This window comes from Drosophila guanche, unplaced genomic scaffold, assembly GCF_900245975.1.
Source record: "Drosophila guanche unplaced genomic scaffold, DGUA_6, whole genome shotgun sequence".
NCBI lineage: Eukaryota > Metazoa > Arthropoda > Insecta > Diptera > Drosophilidae > Drosophila > Drosophila guanche.
The window spans coordinates 2,297,937-2,307,570 of record NW_022995744.1 but is presented as its reverse complement, the minus strand read 5'-3'; the positions used below and the strand labels follow the sequence as shown (position 1 = coordinate 2,307,570).

Genomic DNA, 9,634 nt, shown 5'->3' with positions numbered 1-9,634 from the left:
GTTAATATATACTTGATCAGCATCAACAGCCGAGTCTATGTCTGTCTGTCTGTCTGTCTATTCGTCTGTCCGCGCGACTTGATTGTAGCTTAGTACTCAGAGACTATGAAAGAATGTCCACATATGAATGCCAGATTCCCGAAAAGGTATCAAGTTTAATAATTTGTATAGCCAAAATTATGAAATTCATGTCTAGTGGCTGCCCCCACCCCTTATAGCAGCCTTCCTGCTCATTCTCTCTAAGTAGAGTCGCTTTTGAACTCGAATAACAAAGTTTCTCCTCGTTTTTAATGCACGCGGCTTCATCACCATTGACTACCTTCAAAATGGTAAAAAATCAATACTACGACAAATTAGAATCGACCACATTTAGACAAGAAAGAAATTGTTTTCACAATGAAAAAACATGTAGACATGTCCAGTGTTCATGCCAAAAATCCACCCATTACGATACGAACTGATCCTTAACTACACTATTCTTTGGATTTGGTCCGCAGTGGCCTTTTACAGGGAGAAACCGTGAAACACTGAACGCCATTCGAGTTTGGACTCGGAGGCATTGGCCGATGTTCTGAGATGTTTAAACGGTCAACCGTTTTTGAATAAGTGCCCCAACTGCCAGGGTTCCAAGGAGGTATGTATGTACGAGAGAGTTTCGATGATGATGCTACTTAAGTTGTTAGCAGGAAAGACTGGAAACATTGAGGTACGGCAGTAAGAGGAATATCAAAGGAATCGAACAATGCATTCAACTTCATTGAACATCATTGCCTGCTAACATCGAAAAGACAAACGCTTCGCGAGAAGAGCAGCTTCAACGTCGAGTAGATGGAGCCAAAGAAGACTATGAGAGGTAGTTAGTGTCCGTGGCACTCAGTCACTTGCTTCCATCGAAGGAAAAAAGGAACGTAATCGTAAATAAGTAAAATGTCCAACAAACTAACAATCAAAAGCCTGTCGTTTGTTTTTGTTATCAAAGTATAAAGAATTTATTACATGTGTGTGTATATCCATTGCATCATATAAATGTGTGTTCGTGTAAAACTACGACAAATTTTAATATCAAAACAGGACAGATCAGATAACAGAATAATGCCCGCAACCAAGAAGCCAAGAAGCCTTCCGCTCTTGTTAGTCAATTTGAGAGTGGTAGAAGGTCGTGTTAGAATGGGGTGAGGGTGGGCATGAGATGCCAACAGCAATATAGACCGGATCTAAGGCCAATAACCAAATCGCACTGCGTGTGGTGCCTAGAACTTTGAGGACTTGGCCAGGTTAAGTGCCTCCGTCAGCATGCGACCAAAGTCGGCGTGGACCTGGGTAAAGTTCTTGACGGCTCGCTCCTGCAGGAACTGGCTGGCGTTGCTCAGATGGCCGGCAATGTTCGCCACCAGACGCTTCCTGGCGCAGTTGTCCAGCGTGTGCACCCAGAAGTCGGTGGCCTGGCCAAAGTTGTCCTCGGTGTCGCCGCTGCTGTAACGATAGACGTCTCCAGTGACCGGGCAGCTAGTGGACAGAGCACGGGCCCGGGGACACTCCTGAGGTCCGTTAAATGAGTTGGGGAAATAGTTGGGGACACCATCCTGGTTGTCCGTCACGTTCATCGGCCCATCGCGCTGGAAATTGTTCACCTTCACGCGGTAGGGGCAGTTCACGGGGATCTGCAAGTAGTTCGGTCCCAGGCGATGGCGGTGCGTGTCCGAGTAGGAGAAGAGACGACCCTGCAGCATCTTGTCGGGCGATGGCTCAATGCCGGGCACCAAGTGGGCGGGGCTGAAGGCAATCTGCTCCACTTCGGCAAAGTAATTCTTGGGATTGCGGTCGAGCACCAGCTTGCCGACGGGAATGAGAGGGAACTCCTTGTGCGACCAGACCTTGGTCACGTCGAACGGATTGTACTTGAACTTCTTGGCCTCCTCGAAGGTCATCACCTGGATGTACATGGTCCAGCTGGGGAACTTGCAGGTTTTGATACGATTGTACAGGTCCCGAATGCTGTAGTCCGGATCGCTGGAGGCCAGCTCATCAGCGGCCTTCACATCCAGATTCTTGATGCCCTGGTCCGTCTTCATGTGGAACTTGGCGTAGATCGGTTCGCCCTTGGCGTTCACCAGCTTGAACGTGTGCGATCCGTAGCCATTCATGTGGCAGTAGCCGTCGGGAGTGCCACGATCGCCAAACAGGAAGCACACCTGATGCGTCGACTCAGGGCGCAGGGTGAGGAAGTCCCAGAACATATCGGGATCCTTCAGGTGCGTCTGCGGATTGCGCTTCTGGGTGTGGATGAAGCTGGGGAACAGGATCGGGTCGCGAATGAAGAAAATGGGGGTGTTGTTGCCCACCAAATCCCAGACACCATCCTCCGTGTAGAACTTGACGGCGAATCCGCGCGGATCACGGGCCGTATCGGCCGACCCGCTCTCGCCTCCGACCGTCGAGAAGCGAATGGCCAGAGGAGTGCGCTTCTTCACCTTGTCGAACATCTTGGCGGCACAGTACTTGGAGATGTCGTGAGTCACCTCGAAGTATCCAAATGCTCCTGCTCCCTTGGCGTGGACCACGCGCTCGGGGATGCGTTCGCGATCAAAATGCGACATCTCATCCAGGAAGTTCACGTCCTGCAGAAGCACGGGACCGCGGGGACCCACAGTCTGTGTCGCATCCTTGATGCCAATCGGTGAGCCATGTCCAGTAGTGATTGATCCTGGCGAGACCTGAAACAAATTAACAATTTTGTCAGTTGCAATTCTCTCTCTCTCTCTCCCACTCTGCTGGTTGCATAACCGAATGCCGTTGTTCAAAGTGTCCCTGAAATCTTATCTCAGCTTATCGCTCTAATTCTTATTTTGGGGAGTGGACTTTTGTATTTTATATATAAGGTAGGTGTTCCCGGCACAAAAACATAAACATAAAGATTGCAGGCCGGGCACTTATCGTTTCTACTTTCGACGAGAGTAAATACTAAGACTTGTCATGGGGGGTCACATTGAGGGGCCAAAAATAAGTATATTATACTATGTATACCGTTTACCGTTTTATAGTATACAGATTGCAACACTGAGGAGGGATTTATCAGTCTTTAAAGTATACACCAGTTCATGATAACCCAGTTGGCCTTTCCCACTGACCATTCGCTTGTTTCTTGTAGTAGTGTAGAGAGGTCTAATTATAGTTTTTTAAGTAATTTAACGCGTAGTTCTATTCGACATCTATTATCCCTGTCAACAGAGCAACTTAATTCAGTTGCAACAGCCACTCCTTGGGCCCCTTATCGTTTATTCCACATGCAATCAAGCCAACGCTCATTATGGAAGCAGCTTTGCCCAACAATTTGCACAAAATGTCACTCATTAATGGAATCACCTGAGGGATGAGAGGGAGCGCAGCTCAACGCCATGTGAAATTATAATTTGAGGGCATTTCAGGAACAATAAAGTGCATACAAAGGTTGTAGATCTTTTCTCAGTCCCTCTCTGTCTATTTCTTTCTCTCTCTCTCTCTCTGGCGATGTGTCAGACATATAAATTAGCTTTTTTTTTATTTCACAACAAAGTCATTTAGATATTGCGAGAACAAAAAATTTATACTTGGATTACTGTCTGGAAAATAAGACCAGGATATAAAATGTTGATTTAGGAATTAAATATATGTATCTTGCTTGCAAACGGACTGAAATTTCTTCTTTATATATTGAAATGAAATTATATTCCATTAGATGGCCTTCTATATATCTTCTAAAGTAAATTTGTATTCAATTCGCGTCAGGTCTCGCCACCGCCCCTTTCCTCTGAATCCAAAGTTTTCTGCATTCTTATTCGCATTTTAAACTTGTCTGCACTGTCTTTGTGTTCACTCGCTTCAGTCCAGAACCGTTTTCACTATAACAATGAGACTATAACAATGAGGGGCCACAGCAAAGGCCAGACAGTGTAGCAAAAGCAAACCTCTCTCCAATCAATCTCTACAAACAGACTCGATCTACAAGAGTGTAAAATACATAAAGGCCGCCTAGTTATGGAGTGTACTTGCTCTTCCCAGTTTTTAATTGCAACTTGTCGCGGATATGAAAGGAATGGTATATATGTATATATGTACATATGTATGTATACATATATGTATATGTAGGAGGGGGTAAACATCGCGACGATAATGAGCTAGCGGCAGCCCTGTAAGATATGCGCAATTGATAAATACTACAAGACGTAGAGAAGCAACAAGTGTAGACATCTATCAAAATGAAAGCAGAGCTTCAAAACAAATTTGTGACATCTTTAATTTTGAAAAATATCAGAAGCCTGAGATTTTGAATACCATTTTTGCGTTGCTGAAATATCTTGCCCATCTCATAATAAACAGCATTTTTTGCCATTGCAAACCTTCGCGTTCTCTCGAAAATCGCAGAAATTCCACATCCAATGTGGATTCTCTGGATTTTCTCGGACTTCTTGAAATAATGCAGTATAAATGAAACACTCCACTCCCACCCTATATATAGAGACAATGAACCGAACTGAAATGAGTGTTTGGCTAAAACAAAGGCAAATGGCTAATTTCCTGACAAAATGCTGTTTTCATAGTTTCGTCATAGAAGGCCGGATTCGAGTGAAACAACACGAACCAATCTACATGGCTAGTAGCCTCTTTTCTGGGTCATTTCCAAACATATTCTCACATAGCCCGGGGCCGGGCGTTCCAGCTCAATTGCATAACCAAATTAGAGAAAGAAAATTTGCCTCGAACGCACGCATTTTCCTTAAACGGACCGGGCCGAATCCTGTCCTGTCTGTCCGCATTTCCACCTTTTGGCTCAAACGAGTTTCATGGCCCAGGCCCGGGCGGGTCGTTGTAACTGATCATCGCAATGAGCCATTGCAACCAGTTTATGCAACATTGAGCGACGGCTCTTGGCTGCAGAGTCCATTGACTCGAGCAGTGTGCGATTTTTTCAACCTCAAGCGTGCAACGATTCAAGCAACTTTTCGCAGCCCTCGCGCGTTTTTCTTTTTGTCTATATGCAATTAATTTTAATTGTTATTTTTTAAACATAATTAGGGATATTGTTTGAATTGATTTGTTTTTACCTCATCCATTAGCTAAGTGCAATTTTCATATATTTACTTTATGCATGTACATAGGTACATACATACATATTTACTTATTGTTAATGTTTATTGGTTATTGTTTGACCAGTGGTGGCGTGGCCACAACACTGCAGCTAATCAGATAGATCTAATCGTTTTCGGGCAATTATCAAGCAGAAAGTGTCATTTGGATTATCGATTTATGGGGGCATGGAAATGGGAAAGTAAGGGCAGATATTGATTGATCTTTTGAAGTATTCGAGAACTACATTTTAAGGCACGATTTTCCCATCCCATTTAAACTCATTCAGAGCCAAGCCTAAATTGAAAATACGTTATACGGTGCTCAACAAAAGCGAAAGCGAATAAATAACACAAAAGTGTAAACACAGAAAGGAAACCAAAAACAAGAAAATAAATGCGAATAAAATGGAAAAACAAACGAACAGCTTGGCCAAAGGTTGAGCAAGGTTAGAAAACAAGTGCAGAGCAACAAGTAGAATAGTAAATATACATACGTATGCATGTATGTATGTGTACAATGCTTCATTTTCTGCAGTGCATATACTTTGGCTTAGGTTCAGACTTTCATAAATCCAAATTAAAATACGATAAGGCTTATCAACACACAACTGATAAGAGACACTCATCCCTCTTTCTCTCTTCGTGGAGAGGCGGCCACTTGAACTTGGATCTCTCTCTCTCTCTCTCTCTCTCGTGGAGAACCTGCTTGCGAAATTTGTTAACATTTCAAAAAGTACAGGCTCCACGTAGCATTCATTGATTTAATGTACTTGTTTTTTAAGCAATAAATATTTTTGCACCCCGCTTTGCCTTTCATTTCTTCTCTTTGTTTTTCTCCTTTCTTTTTCGGGGCCCGGCACTCACACACACCCATGCAAACACATTGCTCCCTCTCAGTCCCACTCACCGTCTGGGTGTTCTTGTAGTCGATCAACTGATTCGAAGCAGCATCACGTGCAGCCATCTTGCCTTCAATTTAGTTGGATAACCAGAATTTAGAAGTTCAAAATAAGTTTAGAGCACTGTCGCCTGCGTTTCCAACTGTTTTGTGATTGTTGTAAATTTGTCAAGTAAAGCACTGCTTTGTTTGTTTATATAGGCACCGGTGTGACCGCGGAATTATCGATCAAATATACAGCACAACCCTCAAAAATATACCAAACTATACCTTCTCATTTTAATATTCCGTAAATATACCGTAGTCTTTAATCATATTCGTCGATTTTGATGTTCTATTTGATTTTCCCAGCTTGCAACGACTTTTAACAATAAACAAACAGTTTAATCCGGTTGAGGAATAAATTTGGCTTATTATAAATATTCCTTTTTATTGGATTGTGCGCCTAATGAACTTATATTTTACAAATTTTTATTTGACTTTTTCATTCAAATCCCCCCTTCAGGAATCTGCGAATTTTTGCGACAAATTAAGGTGTCGGAAAAAACGTCACAAAAAATTCTAGCGCTGCAAGGTAAATTACACCTGATGCATTTTATTCAAAACATTGTAATATAAATAAAAATTCATAATTTCATAATAAATTATGTAGTGTACGAAAATGTAATATTTCAAAAGTCGACCAGTCCGCTGTGACCTGTAAAAGGCGAGATTCATACGGGAACCATACAGGACAACCTGATCACCGATCCATGATCCAATTCTTGTGATCATCCTGGTGATCGCACTTCATCAGCGTGTTTGATACAAGAATTCATGGATCGGGTTTGGGATGACGCCCTCACGGGCATTTATATTCGCACGTATGGGGTTACATGTAGGAGCAGGAGTTCCCAACCATTGAATAGATAAATCCGCCAGCCAATGTCCTCCATTTAAATTTTCAGTTGGGTGCTGAGCATGTTGGTGAGCTTGACGGACCCCAGGGACTATCACCTAAGGACTAGGATTAATCAAAATTAGCATTTAAGCTAAGTTGGTTGTTTCTTCCTATTCCCCGTCATATACTTTGAAATTCTGTTTCGAAAATAAATACCTTAATACTTCTTCCGACTTTTTATGCGATTCAAATGAGCACAGAAATACGCGACTTTATTTGAGGTAATTTCTTCCCTTATGGGTTGCACTTTATTCACTTATTTATTTATTTAGTTCTTATATCATAAAACATTACTTTCCTTCTAGTTTTAGTTTTATTTTAGTTCGATACACGCCTTAAAGTTCACAGGCTAATGTTAAATAAAGTACACTTGGCAACAATTTACGAAAACATTAAAGCTGGCTGTTGGGATTCGAAAATTTTTACTTATTCAATTCCAAACTTTTAAACTATAACGCGCAGCTCTACCGACTATTCGGTGGCCGTAAGGTGAGAGCCAAATAACAACAGATAGCAATAATTTATGTTTGTACAGCACTTTGTCGATTGGTTTACGGATGGTAGGTGTTTTCTAAATAAATGAATTGCATGAGAGTATGAATGAGTAAGTTAGTGAGGATAGCCATCTTATCCGCCCGTGGTCCCTGCCAGGTAGATTTCCATGGCCGTCTTGTTCAGATGAACCGTCTGGCGCCGTTTGGGGATCGGCTGAATGTGTGGCAACCGAGTCCCATTGACCGCATTCAGACTCAGATTAGAATTTGGATCATCGTCATCGCTCACAATTGAGGTGTTCTGAGCAGCTGGCGGCGGATTGGGTCGCTTGCGTTTTTCCGCAGCCGCTGCGCTTGTTGTGGGCATGTTGTTCTCGCTAGAGCTAGATGCCGACGCTGAGGTCGTCACCCGCCTGCGTATGGTCGGGATGGACGTCGTTGAGCTTGGGTCCAAAAAGGAGGTCAGGTCCTGTCGCTGGCTGGAGCTCACGTCCGATATGCTCTCGGCCTGATTCTTCTTTTTGTGCCTCAGAGCATGACTTACTTTGGACCTGTAGAGCCTTTCTAGGATCTTGAAGCAATCCAAGCAGATTGGTGTATCGACTCGCAGTTCTGGGTTTATGTAGCGTGCAAAGCGAAGCATTTTTGTCTCCCTTATTATGGTGTTGGGCTTCCTGAGCAAATGGTTGCCCATGCCGCAGTACCGTCGCACGGCTGCTTCCGACATGTCGTTCGCTTCGGGTGCCATCTTATGAGTGAAATACTATGCTATTAATAGGCAATAAACAAATATATAACAATTCTTACATGTCAATTTTCCCGCCGAATACCTGGCGTCGTACGCAGTGTGGCACCGGAGTTATCCAACAAATATACCGTCTGACCCTCAGAAATATACCAAAATAGACTCTCATATATACCAATACCGTAAATATACTGATGAAATAACGAACTTAATCCACTTGTACCCCCTCTATTTACACAGGTTAATGGGTGTATGTCCGTCTCACCGTAGATATTGACGAGCAATACCTGAAGCGGAGCCAAATGAGTTCAGCTATAAGTCCAGAAAGTGCAATATATTTCGCTCTGTGACGAAAGTGAGCAAAGTGAATGCTCTCTGAGGACACTGTTTTGTGCTTTCTTACAAAATGAAATCCGTTAGAAATTCAAACTTTGTATGAAAACAGGAAAAGTGTGCTATTTCAGAGTGATTACGGAGTTTAAAGGAAAACAATGCATGGAGAAAGCACCGAATTATTGAATAAGTCCATTCCGGCGGGACAGAAATGCAATAAATATGTGTTTCATCTCCCTAAAAATTTATAAAATAAGTACCGATCCATATAATCCGTTTTCGTTCGTCTGCACTATTATGTTTTAAATCGTCTCCATGTAATGCTCTTTTCCAGCCCTCTTGAGCTTGTTTGCTTGTTTCATTCCTCGTGTCTTGATTCTGTCGACAAAAGATAGAATAATTCTATCCTTCGCTTTGAGATGGAAGATTTAATCGGCTAATTTTCTGATATATTTTCTGCTGATCTGAGTACTCAACTGGAAAACTGCCAACTGCCAACTTTTACAGTTGGCAGCATAAATTGTATGAGCCAGCAACAGAAACTAAGGATATTGGCACGAGCAGCTGCTAGTTTTTTGGTTTTATGTTTTATAAAGGATAGGGCCCTTGCAAATCATCTCCATTTATTCCATAAAAACGAATTATTGAGAGGCATTCATTATTTTTTAAATTATTTGCCTTTGTTTGCATGTTTGCCTTTCTGCGTGATCTTGTCGATAAATCAGCTGTCGATTCTAGCCAAAAACAATGAGTACGATTTCAGTGTAACGTATTTGTTTCCGATCCATGAATTCTGTTTTTTTTTTCGCCCAATCTGTTTTGGATATCCATAACAACGAATATTTGCAAAAGATATCGAGATTGCATATAGATCGATATATATATATATAAATAAAGTAAATGAAAAGGCTAATATCAATCAATCTAAGATATTGTCATTATTAATGTTTCAAAGCAGCTGGCAAAATGTAATTTTATTATTAATTAAAGGAAATAGGCACATAACATGACAAACTACGCGTTGACAAGCAACAAGTTGTCAAATTACGTAACATTCCATACCACCCACGTAAAGATTTATGCTGATTTTGTTGGATGACCTTTTTAGTTTTAAACTTA

The 9,634-nt window shown here is 42.1% G+C and overlaps 2 protein-coding genes and 1 long non-coding RNA gene across 5 annotated transcripts; 1 reads left to right on the top strand and 2 right to left on the bottom strand.

Moving 5' to 3' along the window:
• The first annotated feature begins 399 nt into the window (after positions 1-399).
• LOC117579315 lies at positions 400-1,241 on the top strand. Its single transcript, XR_004573459.1, has 2 exons — positions 400-634; positions 687-1,241. It is a non-coding gene; the product is annotated as an uncharacterized LOC117579315 (long non-coding RNA).
• On the bottom strand, positions 961-6,179 carry LOC117579309 (catalase). Its single transcript, XM_034265120.1, has 2 exons — positions 6,013-6,179; positions 961-2,714 (listed from the first exon to the last, which is right to left on the bottom strand). The coding sequence occupies exons 1-2, from the start codon at positions 6,067-6,069 to the stop codon at positions 1,251-1,253; spliced, it is 1,521 nt and encodes a 506-aa protein (XP_034121011.1). The 5' UTR covers positions 6,070-6,179; the 3' UTR covers positions 961-1,250.
• A 1,058-nt stretch (positions 6,180-7,237) lies between these two features.
• Positions 7,238-8,340, bottom strand: LOC117579313. Of its 3 annotated transcripts, none has more exons than XM_034265126.1 (3): positions 8,245-8,340; positions 7,538-8,185; positions 7,238-7,503 (listed from the first exon to the last, which is right to left on the bottom strand). In XM_034265126.1, the coding sequence occupies exon 2, from the start codon at positions 8,183-8,185 to the stop codon at positions 7,571-7,573; it is 615 nt and encodes a 204-aa protein (XP_034121017.1). In that variant the 5' UTR covers positions 8,245-8,340; the 3' UTR covers positions 7,238-7,503; positions 7,538-7,570. The 3 variants fall into 3 exon arrangements, with proteins under 3 accessions (XP_034121017.1, XP_034121018.1, XP_034121016.1); XM_034265127.1 differs by having other exon boundaries at positions 7,238-7,506; positions 7,541-8,185; XM_034265125.1 differs by having other exon boundaries at positions 7,238-8,185.
• Between the last annotated feature and the right edge of the window lie 1,294 nt (positions 8,341-9,634).